This window comes from Parus major, chromosome 5, assembly GCF_001522545.3.
Source record: "Parus major isolate Abel chromosome 5, Parus_major1.1, whole genome shotgun sequence".
NCBI classification, from domain to species: domain Eukaryota; kingdom Metazoa; phylum Chordata; class Aves; order Passeriformes; family Paridae; genus Parus; species Parus major.
In genome coordinates this window covers 50,229,457-50,254,812 of record NC_031774.1, presented here as the reverse complement: position 1 = coordinate 50,254,812, position 25,356 = coordinate 50,229,457, and the positions used below count along the sequence as shown (strand labels likewise).

Sequence of the window (25,356 nt, the reverse complement as noted above, 5' to 3'; positions counted from 1 at the left end):
CGGGGCGAGCCCGGCTCCGCTCCCCGCCCCGGCCGGCCCGGTGTGCCGCAGGACGGGCCGGACAGAGCCCCGGCTGCGGGGGAGCTGTCCTTGCAGCCCCTCCTGCCTCTCCCGGCCCACGAAAGGAGCATTCCCACGGCTGGAGCTTCCTGCAGGGCCGGCTGCGGAAGGCGGGCAGTGATGCGGCTCCGCACAGCTCGGGGGCTGGGAGACCGTGGGCAGGGGAGGAGCGCTGAAGCCGGGCAGCGGTGAGCCCGGCTCCTGGGGAGCTGTTTGCTTCTTGGAAGTTCACGTTTCATTTGGGAGGCTCTCGGGCAGGGATACCATGCCAACATCCACCAGGGCTTGCCGAGCGCTGCGCACACGCGGGCGGTGTGAACCGCCGGGCTGTGTGAATGGTGATACCCAACAGCTTAACACTGCCGAAAGGAACACTCCTTTCTCCTCCCAAGGCTCTTGCACCAGCTCCTCAGCACCTTTGTTCGGTCAGTTCAACTCACAACTCCAGCATGAAGCTAACCCAGTGGAAAGAGAAACCCAGGCTGACCCCGGGAGGGGTCAGCACAGGTGACAGGGGAAAACAAACCAGGTCTTATTGGCAAATTGTTTCTCCTGAGCCTCCTGCAGTGTGGGTGTGTGTTGACGTGGCTCATCCACAAACTATGCTGCCTATGAAAATTTGACTTTGTTCAATAAAGCATGTCACGTGGTAAATGTTGGCAGTAGTTGCATCAAGTCAGAGAGTGATACCCAATTCAAAATGACAGCAAAATCTTCAATAAAGGAGAAAAATTACAGCTATGTGTTCTTCTGGTGATGAAAGGAGATCTAATTTATACAGACAGAGAAGAAAATAGGTAATGCAGTAACTGAAAATACAAGTCTGTCATGAGACATGGAGCTCTTATTTCAGATAAGAAAACACTTTATTTAGAGCTAAAACTCCCAGAGTATTTATTTTAGTTCCAGAACAACAACTTTAACAAAGATTAGTTGTTGACAACCACAAGAAGAGGAGTTAAGATCTGCACACCAGGGCAGAATTAATATACCTCAAACTCCAAAGGCTGGCAGTGGTCACTAGGAGACGTGTGTAGGTGTTCCTGCTGTATTTACTCTGTCATCTGTCTTTCCCATGAGCACAAGAAGGAAGTAACTGAATTGTGTAGCAGAAATACATTCATGCTGGGAAGCCAGCTGATGGATAGGCACCTTTGGGTGAGGAAGGGTGAGAAGGGTGAGTCTGCCTGGATGTGTGGACCAGTATGCCTTGCTTCAGAGCTGTATATTTTAGGCCATGTCCTCAGCGGAGCAAAGGATTTTTGTATTCATCCCTGGGATGCTGCAGATTGGTGTGATGTGTACTTAAAACTATGTATATGAGATATTTTGATGGTACCTTGCACAGAGTCAGCAATTGTGCTCTTCCTTCTGAGTGTGTTAGGAATTTCCCTCAGCTAGGCTTCCCAATAGTTCCCAGAAATCCTGAACAAGTATGGGAAATTAAATAAGAAAGGGAGGCTACAGTTGAGAGAACCTGACTATGTGAAGTACATTTGAACTGTGTAAAATGTAGTGATTTTGTGAATCCGTGGAGTTGACAGTCATTACAGTATTCATTAAAAGGGTGTAATTCATTAAATTACAGCATTCATTATTGCTAGGTGCCATTAACAGCCCTCCCTCCCTTTTCCATTGTGAATGATTTTAGTAGGATGCTGTAAAACTATGGATGCCAAATGGTCAGAACTGGGTACTAGTTTTGCCAATTCTAGAAGACGATCTAAAGCTGGTGTTTCTTGTTTGTCTGGCATCCACAATTATTCTTGAATTAGTATTATTTGTTTGGCTTATTATAGAAATATTAAGCATGAAATTCTGTTCTCAAAACCAGATGCCAGCTCACTGGAGAAGAAAAGTTTTCTGTTCTTCTTATGTGGTCAGGTTGAGTCTACATGTGTAACTTACCATGTGCAATAGCATTATCCTATTGGACAAGCTTTGGGGTGAAGTCATATTTGTTTTCTTTATAACTGCACAGACTGCCCCACTAATTTCGTTTTTAGTCACCTTCAGCACACCTAAGCAGGAAGTGCTCAGAAGAGTGTCATCATATTTAGTGTTTTGGCTTCTCCACCAACACTACCAACACACCAAAATGTTTGAGCTAGTTCAAGGTTTAGGCATCTGCTCCCTGAACAATCCATTTCTTCTAGAAACATGTAATAACCTTAAACTGGATTAACAGTCCCTTATCTGGGTTGGACCCTGCAACTTTATGAGCAAGCACCAACCTTGTGCTGGAGCAATAGTGAAGAAACCATTGTACTTACAGAGAGCTAAGCTGTAACAGCAAAGGGGTTAAACTCCTGCTCCTGCTGTGGGTAAAACTGTTTCTCTTTACACCACAGTCCTTCTACTCAACCTGCTTTGTACCTTTCATCATTCAAGGGTTAACATTTTAAGCCAGAAGAGCGCATCTGAAGGAGGGTAACAAAAGATGCTGACGGGCCATAAGGGGAAGCTGTACGAGGAGCAGCTGAGGTCACTTGGTCTGTTCACCCTGGAGGAGACTGAGTAGAGACCTCATTGCAGTTACAGCTTCCTCATGAGAGGAAGAGGAGGGGCAGGCACTGATCTCTTCTCTGCAGTGACCAGTGACAGGACCTGAGGGAATGACCTGAAGTTGTGTCAGAGGAAGTTTAGGTTAGATATTAGAAAAAGGTTGTTCTCTCAGAGTGTGGTTGGGCTGGAAGAGGCTTCCCAAGGAAGCACTCACAGCCTGACAGAGCTCAAGAAGTGTTTGGACAATACTCTTAAGTGCATCATGTGACTCTTGTGGATGGTCCTGTGCAGGGCCAGGAGTTGGACTCGATGATCCTTGTACATCACTTCCAACTCAGCTGATTCTGTGATTTAGACAGGGGGAAAAAAACCCCCAGCTCTCAAAAAATCCTCCTAAAGCTTTCTACCAGCCAAGCATTGGGATTTTGTGTTTGTGGGTTGTTTCATTGTTGGTGTTTTTAGTCCTTAGTGCAATTGTTCTAGCAAGAGAACTTAAATGGTTCCACTAGGCTAATATAAGAGGTGATAGTGTTGCCAGTGGTTGTAGGCAAAAGTTCTTGCTGAAAAATAGTTACATCTCATATTTTCAAGGCTGCTTTTTTTGTCCCATCTGCAACAGGCATTTTAAAGGGTGGAATGGAGGGTGCTAGAGACTTTCATATCGGAAAAGGACTGAAACAAGATTGGAGCTGATCCACAGGTGATGTTGTTGTTGGAAGGACTAATGATAGGGATAAGGATAATGAGTGAAGATGGACAGGAGGTCAGGTATGGACTTGTAAAAGATTATATAGGAACAAAGGCAGCACTTTAATTTTGAGTCGTGTGTGTAGAAACATCACTGTGTAACGTGTAACTCTGTGAATCAGAGAAGCTTGAGAGGTACATAAGGTTACCTTAGTTTTAATGTTAGCAAGTCCTTTGCCTGGTTTTGTTACCAAGGTAGCAGTGTGACTTCCTGCTGCTCCAGTGGGGACAGTACCTGGGAAATGGGCCGCAGACTACCAGGAGTGAAGTGTTACACAGCCAAGGGCTGGATTCTACCGGGACAGCTCACGAGGATTGTCAGAGGGCCAAGGAAATGTATGTCAGCCGCTGGTCGCCTTTGCATTGTTCTAGGTCTTCCACCCCTGGGAGGAGCCCACACAACCGGGCTTTGCCCTAATTCACGGTTCTGCTTAGGGCTCTCTCTCTGGATTTATGGCGTTTGGACTACCCTTGCTTTCCAAAAGCTGCGTCTGGAAGTGCCGGGGGACCCGCAGCGCTGGAGTTCCCCTTGTGCTCTGGAGCCGCCCCAGGCAGCGATGGATGTAGCGGCTGTGCCGGGCCCTGGTGCTGGCAGCAGCACGACGGGGATCCCTAGTTCCCGGCAAACACTCCCACCCCACGCACCTCTCCTGGCTGTCTTCAGGGTCCCTGCGGCACGGTGAGCCTCGGCCGCCCGTCCTCTGTCCTCAGAGTCAGCCCCGAGGCACCCTCTTCCCGCCGGACTCTCCCTGACACCTCGCAGGGGCTCTGCAGCTCTCCGGGCTCCTGCCGCCCGAGCGAAGCGGCGGAGCTGCCCCGGTGCCCGCCCGAGCGAAGCCGCGGAGCTGTCCCGGTGCCCGCCCGAGCGAAGCCGCGGAGCTGTCCCGGTGCCCGCCTGCGGCGGCCGCGGGGCGGGGGCGGGCGGAGGAGCCGCCCCTCCGCGGCTGCGGAGCTATAAGGGCAGCGCGGAGCGGAGCGGGGCGCAGCAGGAGCCATGGGGAATCGTGTCACCCGCGACGACTTCGAGTGGGTCTACACGGAGCAGCCCCACACGCAGCGCAGGAAGGAGATCCTGGGTACGACGGGGAGTCCGGGAGCGGCCGCGGCGGCTCGGGCGGCCGGGCTGGGCTGCGCTCCTGGACGGGACGGGCGGGGGGTCCGGCTGGTATCCCGGCTGCGGAGAGCGAGTGCCGCAGCCCGCTGGGCTCTTGGGTGTTTCCCCCGAGGAGTGTAGCGTTCCCAGCTCTGCCTTCCTTCGGCAGCGTCGGGGATGCGGCGGCCGCACGGAGCCGGGAGCGCCGAGCGGGGTGGCAGCCGCGGCGGGGCTGCTCGGGCCGTGCCCAGCGCCCGCCTGTCCGCACCGCGCCCCGGGAGTGGCCGCTGCCCGCGGGTGGGCCCCGGGCACGGAGCCTCCTGCGGGCACGTGTTCCCCGTGCCCGGGTACTGCACGAAACTAAACGGGCACGCGGGTCAGGTCTCCCGGAGAACAATAGCAAGTCCCCGCTGCTTGCCGGGGACAAGGTACACGCTCCCGTGCTTTCGTGTTGTACACGCAGCGCAGCTTAACTGCGCACAGGAGTGTGGTGGGTCGGGAGGTTTGTTTCTATGGGACGGTTTTGGCTACTCTGAAGATCGTTTTTGAGAATAACTGGTAACTCAGAATTGTCACAGAGTATTGTTGCATATCTCCTGAAAATACATTTTCCACGTTTTATTAATAAAACATATTTTGATTTTTTTCCCCCCCCTCTTTTCATTTGGGTCGGTTGGTCGTTTTGTTTTCTTCTCTCTAGTGAGTCGGATAAAGTTTTTAAAGAACTTTTATAAAAAGGCAGTGGAGCTTCTGGCTGAGTTGCTGCACAAGGCACATGCTAATTAGGTACAGTTTTTTAACTCCCCCACAATCTTACAGCTTAATCCTGGATAAATCTAAATTACAAAAACATTTCCGGTATATCTGCGGTGGTGGAACATCCACGTCCAGATTTGAATGACATTCAGGAAAATAATAATTATTTTACTATGTAATCATGATAGTCAAATTATGTCAGTATAGTATATGATGCTTCTTGGTGTCGTGCTCCTCACCTCTTCAGTCAAGGGAACTACATTTTGGTGAACTAAGGATAGGAGAGTGTATGGTGGGTCTCTGCCCTTGCTTCTCTCTTGCCTTTTAGGTTGTGCTATAGGATGGGGTGTGCAAACCATGAGGAAGCTGTCAGGAGGTACCTGGACTCTCATGTTGCAGCAAACTCTTTTTAGGACTTACAGCAGTTTGCCCACCTTCTCTTTGAGTTGAGAACAAGCAATTGGAACCAAGGTCCATCTGCTTCCTTACAACTTCCCCTGCCCCTGCTGTGGGAGTAGAAGGAAGGGCAGAGAGAAATACATGGAAAGAGAGATATGTATGATCTCTAGCTGGTGATGCAGAATGGATGATAAAAGTAGTGTCACAAATATCAAAATGTTACCAAAAGTTACTGAAACTATCATAATATCCCACATGATATTTGTAAAATGATCCTCACTCTGTTATTCAAAGGCTAAAGTCACCTAGTATTCAGAGTTAGTTACCAAAGCATTTAGTGTCTACTAAGGTGGAGTACGCAGTAAGAATCTTAAATGCATATGAACAAGTATCTATAAAAATCCATGTATTTTACATTTTTGTGTACAGCAATGCCTTGGGGACAGCATTCCATGCTGCTAAAGGAAGTATTTCCTTCCCAATAGGTTAATGATTTAGTTGCTAAGCACTGAAACTTGATTGTTCTCTGGGCTGCAGCTTTTGAAAATGTTGGTCTCTCTCAGGCATGGCTACTTGGATTTAAATACAAATGGAAATTATCTGTTAGGGGAAAAAAAAAGGGCAAACTGACAAACACATAAGGCAGTTTTTTTCTACATAAGTGGTGTTTCCTGGGCTGTTGCACCAATATGTTCCTATAGGGCATCTGACAGGTAAAAAAAAAAGTTGTTTTTTTCATCATCACAAAGTTGTTTGTCCTGGCTTAAGAGTTAGTAGCCCAGGTGTCTGTAAGACTTTTGTAGTTGGTGACTGTGTCTGAATGAGAATTCCCTGAGTCCAGTCTCCCAACCATGCGCAGGGACATCCTTTGCTAGCTCAGTTTGCTCAGAGCCCCATCTGACCTGTCCTTGAATGTTTCCAAGGATGGGCCATCCACAGCTTCTCTGGGCAACCTGTTCCTGTTGAGCTGCAGAGCTATGAGCAGTGTTTATCAAGTGGGCTGGCTGGAAACTGGCTTTGTGGCAGGACACTGTTGCACTGGATAAGGGCTGTGATTCCTGAAGGCTATAATTATACCAGCAAATAGATCAACATTTTGCACAAGGGAGAGGAGATACTTTCTCTCTTATCTCTTTGTAGTATCTAGGTATTAAAATGTAGCTAGTGCTTAGTACTGTCTGGGTGCAACTGCTTCTGACTTAGAGTGGAGATCTCTTGCCAAGCTGGCACTTCGACCCTGATCACGTTATACATGTTCCTGAACACGTTATTCACGCTTTTCAGTTTATGAAATAGAATTGTTTCATTGCTATTCTCTCGCTGTCTTGTTTATGAAAAGCGTGTTAGTGCCTTGTGTCAGGACTGGGATTTGTGTAATGCTGCAGTAAGCTCTGTTAGGGAAAGATCTGGTTAAAACCTTCCTGATGGAAAAGTTTTATCATCTAGATCTGCTTAGCCTTTCTGTATAGTTACAAAAAATGCTATTGGGGAAGATATAACACAGAGAGGGCATCTAGTAGAAATAGGATTTCTACATTTTGTCAGTAAGGATTTCTTGGACTGAAAGACTTGGAGAAACTATGCTCTTGCTCAGTGGGAAGTGTTGACGGCTTTTCACTCTTGAGAGATGAAAAAATCATTGCTTAAATGCAGGTAACACAATAATCATACAACGTATGGTCATTTCACCTGCAAACAATTTCCCAAATGCAAGCAATGAGCAATATGTTGTGACATGGGAAGAGTGAGATCATATTTGTGCCACAGGCTGGATCTAACTATAAAATTACTGCAAGTTGGTCAGAAAATGTCTTGCCTCGCAGGATCCTTAGGGAAGCACTTGTTTGCTGCAGAGGATGAGAGCTGAATCAATGTTGCTCAGGATAGACCAGGAACAACTGAATATGATCTAACATCCAAGAATGCTTAATAGTTAAGTAATTAGTAATTAGCTCTTTGGCAAGTTATTTTGGAATGGAGATGGTGCAAGTGTGTTATATGCATTTTATCCTGTAGGAAGGCTGATATGTTAGCCCATGGGGCGGGGTAGAACAAAATTAAAAAGCCAACATTTAGCTGATCTAAGTATCACTTCCAGCTCTGCTCTCTTATTTAGAAATTAATCTACTATTTCTTCAGGCTGTCTCTTCTGTTGCCTTTTTAAATCTCATATTTATGAAAATTCTGATAAATTGTACCTACAGAAATATGCAATGTATTATGTCCTTAGCTTAAATCAAAGCTCTGAAGTACACATGCTTCTGGTGAAGAAACTATTACCCTGCAGTGTGTGGGCACAGTGCTGCCTCTGATTGTGCACATCCTCTGATGAGTGCACCCAGAAGAGCTGCTGTCCCAATGCTCATGCCAATTCCCTGTGGGCATCACCTTTGAAATAAATCACATAGGCAGAAAGTGACTGATTTAGGCATTTGTGGTCTTATGTGGGAAATGTATTAAGTACAACTGAAGGCTTCAACTTAGTCCATATTTCAGATTTTTGTTTCAGAAGGAGCTGGAAGCCCTCTTTCTAGCATTCCTACATCCCTGTACTCTGAACTAGCCAATTAACAAATGTAAGCAGTCAGGTCACAGCTGCTGACATAGCGATGTGCTGACATCATCCACCTCTGTTGACAGTGGCAGAGTGGCACCACTGTGGTACTTTGCCTCTGGTGGCCTGTTCTGGGTGACCCACTGCCCTTGGACCAGCTAGCACTAAGCTATTTAGAAACTTGTGGGTGACAAATACAAGATTAAGATGCTTGTCCTTTCACAGTGGATATATATATAAAACTTCAGTTTAATGAGCTGGGCCAAAAATATTTCTTATTATTTTGTGTACTGGAGGGGCTTTTTCACAGGAGACTGTGAAAAACCTGAAGGTGTCATCATGCATATTGTCCTCTGTATATCCTACCTGTGTCTTGACTCATGCACTGCTTGAATTGGTTTGAGTACCAGGTACATCATCAACTAGATCAAGTTGTTCAGAGCCTCAACCAGCCTGGGGCATCTACAACCTCTCTGGGTTACAACCTTCTACAACCTTCTCTGGGTAACCTGTGATAGTGTTTCACCACCCTCACTGTAAGAATTTTCCTCCTTATATCTAGATTTAATGTCTCCTCTTTTAGCTTGGAACCATTACCAAGATAATAGATCAAGGGATCTATCACAACAAGCCCTACTAAACAGCCAGGCCCCCTCATTCCTATAAACCCCCATTAGATGTTGAAAGGCAATAAAGTCTCCCTGAAGCCTTTTCCTCTCCAGGCTGAACATTCTCCATTCTCAACTCTCTCAGCCTTTCCTTATTGGAGAGGTGCTCCAGCCCTCTGACAATTTTCACAGCCCTCCTCCGGGCTTACTCCAACTCATCCGTGTCATTTACTTAGGACCTGATTGTGCTGTGCTTCTATAAGCATGTTTTTGAGCTGAGCTGCTACAAGGCAAAACACAATAATGTTAGTAAGCTGTCTTGTTTTGTTTATTTGGTACAAATACCAGCTCCAGCATAGGACATGGAGCAGTAAAGCTGACATCCTGTGTCTGGTGTCTCTTACCTGTTTTGGCAGGGACTCATAATCAACAGAATGTAGTCCAGAACAGCAGCATCACAGTTTGTTGTTTTTTTTTTCCCTCCTTCCCTTTTACAAACCTTCTAAGTGACTTATGCTGAGGAATATGTCCACTTTGACTCTATCAGTATGCTGCACTTGGGGTGAAAAGAAAGGAAAATTAAGAAATTAAAGTTCTTATCTTTTTACTACTAGTTTCTCATGGATATGGGCAAGGCTGCTGCTCCTTTAAACATCACCACTGCCACTGTGTACAGCTCCTTCTCTTGCTCACTTTCAAAGTACCAAAATGTGCAAGTGTGAAGTACGTGGTGTCACATCAATGAGAAACTGTGTCTGGTGCCATCACTGGGACTTGTCTGAGTTATCTCAGGGACAGGGTCAGTAGGACAGAGGATGAGTGAGAGTTCAGAATAAGGTATTTGCTGTCTCCTGAGGAGGAGGAACAGCAGGACCTGGCAGCCAGTGGCCTGTCCAGGAACAATTGCTCCAGCCCTAACTGAGGATCACTGCAGGGCTATGGTGAGTGCTCTTGGCTCTCCAGACAGAAGCATCAAATACAAAATACAGAGTCAAACTAATTTGACTAAGTTTAGGCATTTGGTGAGTGAGACCTGCCTCTTGAAAGATGTGTAGAACAGTGGAGTGAAAACTTAATTCAGTAAATTGGTTGTTTCAGAACTGTGAACCCTTCTGAAAATATACTTGCAGCATTTGTTCTCCCGACTTGTAAGAGTGGGGAATGCTGTCTTGCATCGTGGAGCAGAGACTGTGGAGCTGTCTGGCCAGAGTTAGTAACTACATTTACCTACTGTACTAAAGTGCCTGTGCTGCTTTGGCAGTGTGCTGACCTTGGAGACAAAATGTCATCCTTGTGCACTGCTGTACATCTACACCAGTGTCCCCACCCTCTCACAGCAGGACAGTGGCTCAGTCTGGACAGCTTGAAGCAGCACACATGGATAACCTATCTGCTGGCCTGAGCTTACAAACTTCCTCAGTGAACTGGAGGCTGGAAGATGTGCTGTGTAGGCACCAGAGTAGCCGAGTCTCTCCTGTTCTCATTGGACTGTAAAGGACAAAACTTGGTCCCATGCAGCCACATAACTGTAGTGTTGTGCTGTGTGTGCATACCTTCATCCACCCCCATCCCCCCCAATACAGAAGGGATGAATGATGGGATTAGGGTTTTTTCTCCGCTTTCCAGGCCCTCTCTCTGTGCCTCTGAGTCTCTGTTGCCCTTTTTTCATGCAGGTGGGTGATGCCTGGTTTGCATAGCACCTACAGACACTTGTCACAGCAACCTTACAGGGATGTCCAGGCTTTTCAGCAGAAGTGAGGCTCTTGCCTTACTAGCATTCTTTCAGCTAACTGCAAGGCATGAACACAGGGGAAAAATGAGAAAAATGTGTTACCACAACTTTGTGTCAGCACTTTATTCATGAATTGCAGTCATCAGGATCACTTTATCTTGTATTAAATGTGTCTCACAGAAGAGTGCTTGGTTTTTCAAGTTAGAAAAGGGTCAGCATTCAACATTCTGCATTTGAAGTGCTCCTGGACCAATAGGTCTCTGGCAGGCTATCCACCAGTGGAGCTTTCAGCCTCCATTGAGCTTACCAGCACCACCCCCTGCCCAAGCCATGGTTTCTTTGTGAGGAGAAACTTGAAATTTTTCCATGCCATGGCTTATATCTGTATTAATGATAAACAGCCACAGTATTGTGGTTTGACTAGTATGCAAAAATTTACTGTTGGAGTTAATCATGTGTTGAATTTAATATTAAACCCTGGCAAGTTACTTAATAGCTGTCACCTGCGATAAGTGCAGCCTGCCTGCATTGCTGCCTGCACACTGTTGCTGCTGTTTGGCAGTGACTGCTCTGGGACCTTTTCAATGGAATCTGCAGTCCTTGTTGGCTGCCACAGAAAGAAATAGGTCCAAAACTTTCATTATTTTCAAATGACAGTATGAAACATCTCTAAGCAATTTCCCCATCCCATTAAAATGTCTTTTTTGGTTTGTTTTTTTTTGTGGGGGGTCGATGTGGCCTCACTTTGACCAGGCTGAGGAACACATTTAGTTGTTTCACATTTCATCTCTTCTGGTGACTGCAGTAACCTGTCTCTACTTGATGTGACAGCATTTGAGGTGGCTTGACTTATTAAAGCATTTTCTGGGTTTTGGACAGATGCCTTTAAAAAAGAGATTAAGCTACATGAAACTGCAGGTCTGTAACTGTTTCTGACCAGGTCATTATATTGTTACACTCTAGAGTGAACTTTGCATAAACAGCACTTTGTGTAAAACTTTAGTGCCTATTCAGGTACTAGAGAACAACTTTATTGGTGTGAAACATATAATTTCAAGAATGGTGAAAACAGCAACAGAGAACAAAACAACAAAACAAAAACACTGGACTTTCTGGAGATTTTTGTAAAAAAAAATTCCTGACTTTAGGAAGATATGAACTTTCACTACAGCTTTCCCAGCACTTCAAAAATCTCTCTCTTGCCTGAATACTCCTCATGGTGACCTTGGCCTCCTTGTCCTTACAAGATTTGAGTATATCTCCTTTGTCCTCATCTTCCACACTGCTTCTCTAATCTTTGTAATCTCTAATTTCTGTCAAGAGGGGCTGAAGTTGAAGCCAAGAGGCTCAAGGGTTGCTGGAATGGTTGCAGAGCATGACCACATCAACTGCTTCTTTAAGTAGCACTTCATATCTTTGAATTTCTGTAAACTTTTCAGGGTTCATTTCTAAAAAAACCTTCTCTGCACCTAGCACTCAGTATCTGCCACTGCTTTCAAGGTCACATAAATTACATGTATTGTCTCCAGCCTTTGTTTATAGTAGACACAGCTGCATAGATGCAGATCATTGTAATCTGGTTTTATTGTATCGGTATTATACTGTGGCAGTCAGATGATGTTTACTTTTCTATTCATAAAATGGGCCCATGAAACTCACAGGGACACTGTGTAACCTCAAGGTTCGGAATGAGTGACTTCTCTATGCACATATCTGTGTAAACTGCAATTACTGAAAAATGCAAAGTATGGGTTAAAGGAGGGAGGTCAGTACATGGGTAAAAGCCATAAGGCAGCAGAAGGAATCGTGCAAGTTAATACTGGAAGTGAGAAGTGTGGATTTACAGAGGAGATGTGAATCAGTGAACAGCACCTAGAGGATTGGCTGTACTCTGTATTTTTTTTTCTTTTTAAAAGACAGATGAATGGATGGTGGGACTGAAGATTAGTAAGTTGGTCCTGGCCTGACATGAATCAGACTTTCAAGCCTAGCCCATGTCTCTCTGACTCTGTACTGCATTATTTGTGAGGCCTCATTAAATTGTTGTGTGATAATCCATGTGGCTTTTATGCCTGCTTTTGGTATGTGACATGGGAACAGAGGAGAATTTTCTGTACAATTTTCTTACAAAATCCTGATAGTATTACTGACTTTACCGAGATGTTACCATGTGTGAGGAGTTGTACCTGTTGTTAGCACTGGTAAACACTCAATTAGAAATCTTTTTTTAAATGCTGTGTTTGTCATCTAACCACAGAGCAAAACCTGGTGAGCCTGTTGCTCAGCTCTCTCCTCTGCTTGTGTGTTTGAAACAACAGTGTGAAAAGGGCTACAAAGAAGGCAGTTGTATCCCTTTCATGGAAAACAACATCTGAGCAAAATGGACAAAAGGACATTAAAAACATGACAGAAGGTGTTTCTTAGAGCTTAAGTTCTGTGGGATTTGGCATATTGCTACTCATCAGTGTGAAGCAGTACTCATTGTGGGGAAGGCACATGATGCCACAGAGACCATCAGGGTATTTTTTTATATGTCTATATATAGCAGTATCAATCACAATTGGACGTGATGCTGGAACTAGTAAAACTGTTAGCATAGTGGCAATCCGACTTTGGAATTAACATTTTATAAAACCAGGGCCTCAAACATAGTGTGATGAAAACAGAGAGTCACAGTGGTGATTGTGTTTACCTAATTATGATCTAACCAAGTTTTTCTGTGCATTTTTCCCTTTAGCAAAGTATCCAGAGATCAAGACTCTGATGGGACCAGATCCACATTTAAAGTGGATTGTATCTGCAATGGTTTTCATGCAGCTGCTGGCATGCTACCTGGTGAAAGACTTATCTTGGAAATGGATTTTCTTCTGGGCTTATGCTTTTGGGGGTTGCATCAACCATTCCCTGACCCTCGCCATCCATGATATTTCACACAACGTGGCCTTTGGGAACAAGCAGGCCAAGTGGAACCGATGGTTCGCAGTCTTTGCCAACCTGCCCGTTGGCATCCCCTATTCTGCCTCCTTCAAGAAATACCACATTGACCATCACCGGTATCTGGGAGGGGACAGCTTGGATGTGGACATTCCCACAGACTTTGAGGGCTGGTTTTTCTGCACTCCGCTTCGGAAACTGCTTTGGCTGTTCCTCCAGCCTCTGTTCTACAGTCTGAGACCACTGTATGTGAACCCCAAAGCAATTACACGGATGGAAATTCTTAACGCTCTCGTCCAGTTTTCTGTAGACCTCATCATTTACTACCTGTGGGGGCTCAAACCCGTTATTTACTTAATAGCAGGTACAATTCTTTGCTTGGGTTTTCATCCCATTTCTGGACACTTCATAGCAGAACACTACATGTTCCTAAAAGGATATGAGACATACTCTTATTATGGACCTCTGAACTGGCTCACCTTCAATGTAGGCTACCACATGGAGCATCATGACTTCCCCAGCATTCCTGGATGCAGATTGCCCATGGTAAGTATAGCATGAGCGAGTTGGATTTTTATGAGAGCTGCTAAACTGTCTCAAGGAAAACACTCCAAATCATAGCAATTGATGAATTTAAGGGGAAAAAAAGAAGAAAAAAAGAGAACAGCCTTTTGTTTCTGTCCTGGGGTGATAAACCAAGACAGTTTCTAATTAATTTTAAGCCAGAGATTGAGAGAAATGGCTGTCAAACTGCTGTAATACTTAGTTTGTTTGATGCAAACTAGAACATCTCATCCTTAGAGGGCTTGAGGAATATATTTTGCATGATAAAATCCTCCATTAAGGCTTTAAATGTCTCAATTTACATCCCTCAGCCACTAAGTGTCAACTCTTTGAAAGTTTAAAGACCCATCGAAAGGGAGGCAGGTGGCAATTGCTACTTGAAATTTGTCTGATGATCAATCTGCTAACCATATTGCTTGATTAACATCAAAGGAAAGTTCTTCTGTTTTTGAGATGACATAATTTCTGGGGGCATGTTCCAGCCTGACACAGATAGCACTGGAAAATAAAGCCACACTCTCTGTAACTCCTTTTAGCTCTTCTGCCCCACCCACAGAAACTGAGGAGGCCTGGTCTGTCGTTGAGAAAGTGCTGTGGCTTTCCTCCTTTGAAAGGCAAACCCCTTTTTGTTTATGTTTTATCAGTTGTGGGAATCAAATTTGCAAAGCCCAGGTGTCTAGGAATGGTTTTCAATCTCCCTCCAGGTGTGTAAGCTGCTCTTGAGTGTTTTAATACAAGGGTTCCACAGCAGGTGCTCACAGGGTTAGAGGTACGTGACTTCGAAGGATTCCTCCTACATACGAGTTCTCTGACGTAATAGGAAGGAAACATCTTTCTGTGGGCTGATGCAAAACTGGGAACTGCTACTGCAATATCCATATGAGGTGGAGGTAGAGCTGAGGAGCCTGAGGTTCAGGAGCTGTGACCTACCCACTACTGATTCCACATGCAACTTCTGTGATGACATACCAGGGCAAACACTGCTGTATAGGTTCACGTTCTCTGTCACAGAAACACTCCCTGAGAGGAGACTCAAATCAAGGGGAGATTTTCTTGTGCAGAGGAGTGTGGGAAGCCTCTATATAGCCTGCAATTGTGTTTCATTCACTCCTCTGCTGCTGGAGCTCTGTTCTGAAGACACTGCCTGTTCCTGGTGAGACCCAGAGGAGCTGGTACAGCAGCCCACACTCAGATATGAAGCTCTCCTGTGAGGCACTCCCATCACTGATACCCCTGATAGCTCAGTGGGGAAGTGCATGTGCTTAGCTTTAGTTTAAAATGTTCAAACTTGTTAGATGGACTTAGATACTTAGATTACAGCAATGAAAATAGGAGGTTAGCTCAGTGTCCTGCACAAGGGAGGTGAGTGACTAATGGAACTTGCTGGGACTGTTGCTCCAGCCCTGACTGAGAGCTGAAAAGCTCTTCTCCACCCACACCACAAATAGTTCCGAGTAATTCCTTGAGGCAGTGCAGCAGCTAGAAGTGTCTGCCCTCCTGTGTAAAGAGGATGGAGTTATTAGCTCAATTTCATGGGCTTGTGTTCACGTGTGTTTTGCTCTCTGGCAACTGAGACTTGCCCTGCTGGTGGAGGAGAGAGCAGGTTTTGTCAATCACTGTTGCCTGACAGAACTGTGTGGAAGACTTGGAGTCTGACAAGTGATCAATTACAAATAGAAATTTTATTATGAAGAATTCTATTTTAAAAAAATATTTTATTTGGCAAAACAATTCCTGTAGAAAATTCTTTGACCATTAAAACAAATTGGTTATTCTTTTCTGCAAAATGAGAAAAAAATATCTCTGCCTCTCTGATGAAAAGAGATAAGGAAACATATTCTCCCTGATGATCTTTAAATCTTGAACTTCATAGCAGGTAAGAAACCTCACTTTGCTCTACTTTGCTTAACCTCCTGGCAAATTCTTCACTCAGCAAAGATCTGTTTTTTTAGATTTAGGCTCTTAGACACTTCTAATAGTTAGGTGCATTGTGTAATATGGATGACCTCTCAGTGAGACTATTTTTATTTTTAATTATTGGCAAGTAAAATGTGGAGTTAAGATCTCTGCTTTTAAAGATCTATCCTGCAAGATTGAGATCAGGGGAGAAATAGGATTTGAGAATAACTGGATCTTAATCTTGGAAGGTAACTGGCTTTTCAGCTTGCTTATCAGGAGAGTAAATTCAGCTTTTTCCTTTGCTACAGGTGTGTCATTCAGAATGTTCTGAGTAATGTGTTTGCCACTGGAAAGACCTTTACCCTAGGACTGTGACAGATTTGAAAGAGGAAGAATTAGGCTGTGCTCATAAGCTTATGGATATTAAAGATGAGTGACATGGGTGTGCAGTAAGAACTTGTCCCACTAGAATAATGAGAAATTACTCAAGAAACCATGAAATTTAACATTGCAATGAAGAACCTGCTCTAAGAAAAACCCCTGTAGACATAAGACTAGATTAGTCTTTGAACAAAGCCTTACAAATATAAAATATTGCATTGTTTACCAAATGAGTAAAGAGATCCATTCTTCATTGTCTGAAGGATTGAGTGTACTTATGGAGAGAGGAGATTGGAGAAGAAGGAGGAATTCTACTCCTAGAAGCTGCAATAAAAGAGGCAGTGTTACCAGAGGCAAACTAGTTACTCATTAAGCTTGTGGGAAAAGGAAAAGACATGGTATGAAACCAGATTTATTAGACAGACAAGACTGGAAAACATGGTAGATGTGCTGGTTTTGAATTGCAGATTTCATTAACCCTGTGATGGCCAGGAGGGCTAGCTTGAGTGCTCACCATCCTGTGGTGGGGATGTAGGACTATAGAGGGAACTTCTTGTAATAAGCCTTTGAGCATTCTTAATGTAATTTTGCAGCTTTGTGTCAGAAGGATCTCTAGTTTCTGTATAGCCCTAGGACAAAGAGTGTGTAACAGCCTTGCTGAAACACTAGGCTGCATTTAACTTTTGTGCCTATCAGATATGAAGAGTAGGAGTAGAGTCCTGTCACTGTCCTCTACGAGCACAGAAACAAAAGTTTCAGTTCAAAAGATGTGATTTCTTGCCCTGCCACCTTGACCTACTTGAAGAAAAGCCTCAATATACCAGGTGCCAAGTGACTTGTAATTGTCCTGCAAACTTTGCAATCTCTTGTTATCCTTCCATGATAACAGAGTTGCAGAATGGGTGAGGTTCAGCCTCCCTGCTCAAACAGGGTCATCCCAGAGCACATGGCACAGGATTGTGCCCAGATGGTTCTTGAATAACCCCACTGAGGGAGACTCTGCACCCTCTCTGGCCAGCCTGTTCCTCTGCTCGGTGACTGCAAAGTAACAAAGTTCTTCCTCATCTTCGGGTGGAACTTCCTGGGCATCAGTTTCTGCCCATTGTACCTTGTCCTATTTCTCAGTAGCACTGAGAAGAGCCTGGATTTTTTCTCTTGACACTCACCCTCCAGATACTTACAGATATTGATGAGGTTCCCTCTGGGCTGTCTTTTGTCGAGGCTGAACAGGCCCAGCTCCATCAGCCTTTTCTCAGAAGAGAGATGCTCCAGTTCCTTGATCAACTTTTGCCACCCTTCACTGGACTCGTTCCAGGAGCTCCACATCCCTCTTGTACTGAAGGGCCCAGAATTGGACACAGCACTGCAGGTGTGGCCTCCCCAGGGCTGAGTAGAGGGGCAGGATCACCTTCCTTAACCTGCTTACAATGCTCTCCAGGATTCCATTGTCCTTCCTGGCCCCCATGGCACTGCTGGCTCACAGCTTGTTGTCCACCAGGACCCCCAGGTCCTTCTCCTCAGAGCAGTAGGTTTCCCCCAGCCTGTGCTGGTGCCTGGGGCTATTCCTCCCCAGGTGCAGGACCCTGCACTTGCTCCTGTTGAATTTCAGGCAGTTCTTGTGTAATTTTAATTTATAAACTAGCAATGAGTTAAGACTTACAGTTGAGATTTGTAAGGAAGAAGGCAGGGAGGAGTTGAAGAAAATGGACCACCTACAATGTAATATATGGAGAGCTTGAGGAGCAAGATTTTGGAACATGTGATTACAGTGCCATCCTCTTTAAGACAACCTATGATCTGGCCACAAAACTTGCCACCTGGAAACTGCCATCTACAGGTTTTGTAGATTAAGCAGAATGTAACACAGAGGATGACCCTTCCACTCTCAACCATACTTAACAGATATCACAGAATCATTAAGGTTGGAAAAGACCTCCAAGATCATTGAGTCCAAACTTTGATCTAGTACCACCATATCAACTAAACCATAGGACTAAGTGTCATGTTGAGTCATTTCTTGAACACTTCCAGGGCTGGTGACTCCACCGCTTCCTTGGGCAATGGTTCTGATGTTTGACAAGTCTCAGTGAAGAAATTCTTTCTGATGTCCAACCTGAACCTCCCTTGGTGCAGCTTGAGGCCTTTTTTCTCTTGGCCTGTTGCTTGGGAGAAGAGGCTGATCCCCACCTGGTTACACCCTCCTTTCACAGAGTTGTAGAGAGTGATAAGGTCTCCCCTGAGACCTTATCACTCTCTCCTACTTTTCTGCAGGCTAAACAACCCCAGCTCCCTCAGTTGCTCCTCATATGATGTTGCATTTAAAAGGGAGCCTGCATTAAACCCCAATTACTTTCTGCTCTCCCACTATCCAGTTTTCCTGGTAGATAAGGTGATAATTCTGTTATATGTATGGAGATGCTGAAAGAAGTAATGAAAAATTAGATGTTTTTGCTGGAAAATTTTTGCATAAATCTATTAGAAAAGAGAAACATCTTTTAAAACTCTTTCCTGCCACATGATAGCAAGATGAGAGCATGTACCTAACAAATTTCCTTATTTTCCATATAAAAATCCTTCAGAAGCCCCCCCTCAAACTGCATTCATTAAATTTTCTCTTTCCTCTGTTCCTTATTGCAGTTTCACCTTCCCCTGTCGATATTTTCTGTACATCCCATACAGCTGACCTGCCCAGAGACCTTGCCAGTGGTGCTTACCTTCCTGCACAAGGTCCTGCTCGTGTTTGCAGAAGCCATTGGGCTGAACATAGGCAGGCTGTTCATTGGCTTCTTCTCTGGGCCATTTTTAACTAATTTGTCACTTCTACTTTTCCTTTGGAGCTTTTGGAGCCAGAGGACACAGCCTGAGACACTGTTCCTAGGAGCTGAATCGGTTTCTGTGAATCTCTAGCCTTCTACTTCCATTTGCAAGGGGTGATATGGGAAAACTTCCTGAGGCTCTTGTAGTGGTGAGAAAATAGCATGGTCAAGAGCTCTACAGAATAATGTAACTACTTAAGAAAACATGGTCTGGTTCAGAGGGCAAGAAATACGTGGGGCTGTGGAGAAGAGGGGAATGGTAGACTTGCCATATGAACTTGAGTAGTGTAGATGAGGGCTCAACTATAGTTGAAAGGCAGAATTCAGGCACAGTTTCTGAAATGGAGGTAGGAAGGAAGGTCTAAGCAACTGTGTGGTAGATAATGACTATGTCAGAGCTAGAGTGAAGCTTTTGAAGCTGGGTATCTGAGCCCCCACTTTGTGTTTGCATCAGGCCTCATGAGAAGCCTCCATTCAAGCGAGCTTACTGTTGAAATAGTCTTCCCTCATCCTCTGGCTATTTCAGTTACCCAGCCAGGAAAAGGGAGGATACAATACCCAGACTAAATTATTTCTGACTGAGGTTACAGAAGGAGCCTGGGGAACTAAATCTGCATCTCCAGAGATCTTGGAAAGCTGCAAATCATCTCTCTTCCGTTCATTAAAAAATATTTATAAGGAGAAATCCTGATATTGTTTGAACCCCATTGAAAATTATCTACTTTGAAGTACAAACCAACGCTTTATAGCAGGATAGAGAAAATTATTATGAAGTTGGAGGTATTCAGTGAAAGACAGAATACAGTCAGACCTGAACTGAATCTTCCATCTCTAGCACAGCATACCATGCCAGGAGCACAAGGAGTGTGTAAGGGACAGAGGTAAAAGATCTTAATGACTCTTGTACATTATCCAACCTATTGCACAGAGAAGTGTCTGCTAGGAAGCTGAATTAATGAGGTAATTAGCAGGGAGACATACTAGCTTATAATTTAACTTTCACTGGAATTCTTACCTTTTCACAAACAGTCAAATGCTGTGTTAAGGTTCCACCATTATACTTTGGGTAGTGATGAGACCCTCTTCCTGCACGATGATTTCTGTGTAACCCTTTCTCTCTTCACTGGAAGTCTGTGCTCAGTGTAGCTGGCTTTAAAATTCTGCAGGGTTTTTAAAGAGAGAAGTCATGCTGTCCAGCAAGACAAACCACTCTATTCTAGAGCTTTGTTTGTCTAGGAGGTGGAGCTGCAATAAAACCATGCCCAAGCAGTTATGTGCAAGTGTATATAGTTAACAGATTCTGCTGCTTCATAAATGTGTTCAAAAACCAAAGCATTTAGTTGGAGCAGGAACAATAACTGGAAACTTGGGAATCCTCGCAGTCCCTTGAATCTCTCTGAACCTGCCAGCTTTGAAAGCTCTTGTCCTCTGGTTCTGGCCTAACTCCCACTACAAGCAACACCCCAATGATGCACAGTGTTTCTCTGACAGCAACAGTCTTAAGACTTGGGGAATTATAGCAGGAATTAAATTTTATTAGACTTGTGACCTAATAATGAATCTCACAGTATTTTTAATTTCAGACTGAGGAGAACAGACCACCCCTGCAATTTTCTTTGCTTGCTGGAGGAACCCATCTCTTGGATTTGCATCATGGTAGCAGAATGCAGGGTAGAAAACAAAGTGTAGGCAAGGCTGTCTGTCATTTTCTCAGCTGATAATTCTCTTTTACCCAGAACCCTCACAGAAGAATATTATGAGTGGCAAACAGGGCTTTAAATATAGTGTGCACTTGTCTTGGCAATTGATCAAGTATCTCATTGTAGACATCCCACCACCCTTGAAATGAAATAGTAGGGGCACCCCTGGAATGAAATATAGAAGGCAGCAATCCATTGTCTTTCAAATTATGGCACTGTGAGGCAAAACTTAGATCAGAAATCTGCTAAGAAGTATCTAAATGCATTTAAGTACATCTCTTTTGGCTGAGCTTCAGAAGTTCACAAGCAATAACAAGTAACTTCAGGTAATGGCTGTGCTATCAGATCGGAATGTGAAGGTTGAAACACATCTGACTCTGTGCAGCCAAACAGCTCATCGTCTCTCTTCTTCTTCCAGGTGAAGAAGATTGCAGCAGAATATTATGATAACCTCCCACATCACCAGTCCTGGATTCGAGTTCTGTGGGACTTTGTTTTTGATGACACTCTTGGTCCTTATTCAAGGGTTAAGAGACGGTGCAAGCTGGCAGAGGAAAGCTAACGGGGTAGCTCCGCCTGCTGAAGTGGTGTGTGTTTGTTGATTCCCATGACTCCAGATTTCTGCAGAAACAGAAGGATCTTTGTGTGTGCTGAATTAAAGTTGGTGTATGCTGCTTATGCCAAGAGGATGGGTGTGAAAATGAAGCAATTTTAGACAACTGATACTTTTTAATAAAGGATATTTGTATAAATAACCCTCAGAACCCAGATTAGAGTGACCTATGATGAGGTGAACCTTTGATCTAGGCTTAGAATTAAACTTCCTGGGACAATTTAGGCCTAAGCCCAAGTTTTGGCTTTGTCTACAGGGGAGAATGTTTGCTGTGTGTTACGTGTGAGCGTGTGTGTGTGTGTAGTTCAGGACTGGTTTCTCTTGATGCCAGATTGGAAGTAGATGCTCTGTGTGCACAGGAGTGTGGAAGCAGGGAAGACTGGCATGCAGAAGTAAATGATACTCTCTGGTAGGTGAGGGTGCTTTTAGCTCAATGTCTTGTCTAATCCAGCAGAAATTTTATATATGCAATGGAATATGTTTATATTTTTGTACATCTCAAACATTACTTTAGTAGCTGCTATTTGATCTTTTTTTCAGGACTTTGTCTAAAACTTTTCTGAATGAATTTCTATTCTTAGGATCTAATACTATTGCTAACTGACAGATCTGAACTGTGGCAAGGAAAAATCCTTTCTTTAGTCTTCCACCTACCTTCTGATCAGCAGCATGGATGTGCCTCTAGAGGAACTGGGTGGAGGTTTCTCATTCACATTTTCAACAGTATTCATAACTTCATGTATCTCACCCTTTTCCGTACTGCAAGTTTTCTGGGGAAAGGAGAAGTTCTAGTTTTAATTTTTTCCTTGCCAAGATTATTAGCATTAGCTAATAATTAGCTAATAATGCCTATTAGCATTCCTGGTCACCTTTCTTGGTCTCCTCTGTATTACACCCTTTTCTGCACATGGCAGATAGGAGTATGTGTCAGTGAAGACGTGGAGATGTCCTCATCTTCATGGTGGTATTTGTTCCTAACTGCTTTCAGAATAATGGCATTTTTTTTCCTCTGTCATTCAAGGGGCACAACTTGACATTTGGGAAGCACATGATACTCCAGCTATATAAAACTGACACTGGTGGTAAGGGGATGTACCTGGAACATGGAGATCAGGTCATTTCTCTCTATGTATCTCTTACTTGGTGCTACTGACATTAACCTTCATCTCTCATTTCTACCCACTGGAATACTAAAATCTTCCTGCCTGTTCTCCAAATATAAACTTCTGGCTGTCCTCAATAATTCTGTATTAAAATTATGTATCAAAAACCTTAATCAACATAACATTTCTCCAAGCAGAACAATACCTTGGGAGTTAGGAATTCAGATGCCATCTAGTAAATTCCCTCTACCATGGAAAGCTGGCAAAATATTACATTTACATACTACAAAAATATTACAAAGTGGTTCAAAGAGAGAAATTATATATATATATATATATATATATATATATATATAATTGCCCTGTAATCCTCTAACAGTTTGGGGTTTTTTCTTCTGGAAATCCATGACTGTAACAAAGAAAAATATTATTGGTCCCTCAGAGATGTGATTAGACTTGGGAAGCCTGATTTCCTCACTAAACATGACTTGTTCCTTCCTTCAGCAGCTCTGGATCCAGTGAGCCAGTCTGTCTGCTCACTAGGCAGCTGAGCTAACCTGCAGCAATTTGGGTTCCTCCTTCATTTCCCCATTCTCCATTTTTCTCACCCATGTGATTTTGGCAGCTGGGTAAATAAATTCCCAGGCTTGCTCAGCAGATCAAGATCATACGTAATACAGGGGCTGAACACCCTTGGTTGGTATTGGTTTATTTACCAATACTGTTTTGTGTTTTTGGATAAGAAGAGTAAGAATGGGGCTTCTTTCAGTATTTCAGCCTTTGCTGGTTCCTCAGTGATGAACATACTTAAGACATTATATCTTATTAGAGCTGCTTTTCTCCCAAAGGAAGAGGCGCTGGTGTGGGAACTTCTATTACCTTTGTATCAGTGCTCATGTCATGGAATTTCAGTTTTTTATTAATTTACTTCAGATTTGTTGGCATTCTGATCACGTATTCAACTTCCCATGTCTTTAGCAGCTGCTCCTCAACTCTCTTGTCCAATTTAATAAGTTAATATAAAAACCACAATAAAGATTATGCTCTCTTCCTCAATTTGACTGTTGTCCTTATCCTCTTTGATGAGTGACCTTATGTTGTAGTTCCCTTACTCAGCTGTTTCATGATCCAATCACCCATCTGTTGTGGCCTACTAGCCTGGCCTGACAGAGAGGCTCTGGTGTAAATAAGCCAACCAAAATTGTCAGCTGCTTCTTCACCTGCCTCCCATCAGTATTTCCATCATGGTCTCAACTTGCTGAGCCTGGGCAGCCCCACAGCCCTCCTGCTCAGCACTGTGCATCTCAGCAGGGACTGGAAGTGCCTGGAAGCCTCAAGTGCCTGCAGATGTGCAATGTGAGCTGAGTTCCAATGTGTGGGGTGCTGCTGGAAAAGGCTATGATCCTTTTCTCTCCATGGGCACTTGTCTTTGCTACTACTAGTAATGGTGGCAGGAAGGTCTTTTTCACAACCACAGGGTTAAAAGTGTGTTAGAGCTATGTATAGTTTTATTCCCTTTGCTTAAAAAATGATCCAAATCTCCTTCATTGTTTGGGCACACTAAGGCTCTGGCAAATAGCTGTATGATAGGAAGGAATGAAGAGTGATGTCCCCTTAGATTTCTGCTATGTAAGATGCGGGTGGCCTGCTCTGTTCCAGTAGCTCAACAAGCCCAGAATGAAAGGACACCCTTCCCTGCAGAGGCAGCTGGCAAACTGAATTAATGTCTGTGAGGAGAGAATCCTCTGGTAGTGCCACTACTGGAAAAAAGCCACCTTGACATCCCAGTCACTGGAGCTGAAGGCTGGGAACTGGCACAGTGCTCGTGAGGCCAGGACTGCTCCCTTGCCCCTGTCAGCCAGGCTTCACCTTCCACCCCACATACTTTGCTCCCACTAAGTGGCCCTGTGCAAACTTCAGCTTATTATGTCGTAATTATATGAGGCCTGCAAAGGTAATTAAAGAAAGTAAGAAAATCTCATTTACAGCAGCTGGCTGATGTTAACACAGGGGCATGCCATACAACATGGTTACCACTGACCTTAGGCAGAATGCCACATTCCAAGGGAAAACATGAACCATGCCAAGCACCAACTTCCAGAACCTGAATTAGGATTACAGGAGAGTTTCACAAAACAATGTGATCTTGAGCAGCAGTAGTTTTGAAGAGTACTTGCCATTATTAGGTATGCCATTAAATGGGTTTGTAATTAGGAAATTCATGAGCTACTGTAAGAGATTTATGCAACAGAGCATTCTAATCTCTGCTGTTACTGATGCTTGTCTGGGTCATTCTTACTGGGATGGCTCCTTCTTGTGGTCCTGGGGTTGTTGCAATGTAGTGCACATCAGCCTGCTTTAGTTCCCATGTGGAAATCTTTATCCTGCTATTTAACCTCTCTCTTGCCTTCTGTTGGCTAACAGAACTTCAGTTTACAAACATCAGTCTCAGTCTGGAGCTCACTGTCGCATTAAATTCAGATTTCTCCCATTTCTTCCATATTTAATCTACAGTATAACCAAACTGTAAAAGACTCATTTCTAAAAGGCCATTTGGGTTGCTTTGAAGACTGCTGAAGAACAGCCCAAAACAAAACAGGTAACATTTTACAGCTGACTGCCAAATGGGATCCATCCTGCCTCCTCTCCTGGGTCTCCTGTGGCAGGCTGGCTGTGCCTGCTGCCTGCTCCACCAGTAAGCAGACAATCACAGGCTCTCCTGGGCTGCTGCATCAGGCTCTGCCCCCAAAACCAATCCTCAGCACCTGGATTTTAAAATAAAATCTTTATGGAAGCCGGAAGAAATGAAGAGATCTTGGAAAATACTTGACAGATTTCAATAGTTGGACTCCAATCTCTTGGCTTTTGCATGAGGTTACCAGAAGATGGTAT

The 25,356-nt window shown here is 44.2% G+C and overlaps 1 protein-coding gene across 1 annotated transcript; it reads left to right on the top strand.

Annotated features, from left to right (window-relative positions):
- The first annotated feature begins 4,269 nt into the window (after positions 1 to 4,269).
- DEGS2 (delta 4-desaturase, sphingolipid 2) lies at positions 4,270 to 23,520 on the top strand. Its single transcript, XM_015630898.3, has 3 exons — positions 4,270 to 4,388; positions 13,192 to 13,934; positions 21,167 to 23,520. Exons 1-3 carry the CDS (start codon positions 4,307 to 4,309, stop codon positions 21,308 to 21,310), a joined length of 969 nt encoding a protein of 322 aa, XP_015486384.1. The 5' UTR covers positions 4,270 to 4,306; the 3' UTR covers positions 21,311 to 23,520.
- Positions 23,521 to 25,356: the final 1,836 nt, after the last annotated feature.

What these genes read in the sequence shown, in the direction of transcription:
- DEGS2 (XM_015630898.3), top strand. Translation starts at nt 4,307, where the DNA reads ATGGGGAATCGTGTCACCCGCGACGACTTCGAGTGGGTCTACACGGAG. An exon ending in GCGCAGGAAGGAGATCCTGG is followed by an intron (nt 4,389 to 13,191) that starts GTACGACGGGGA and finishes TTTTCCCTTTAG; the next exon opens with CAAAGTATCCAGAGATCAAG. An exon ending in CTGGATGCAGATTGCCCATG is followed by an intron (nt 13,935 to 21,166) that starts GTAAGTATAGCA and finishes TTCTTCTTCCAG; the next exon opens with GTGAAGAAGATTGCAGCAGA.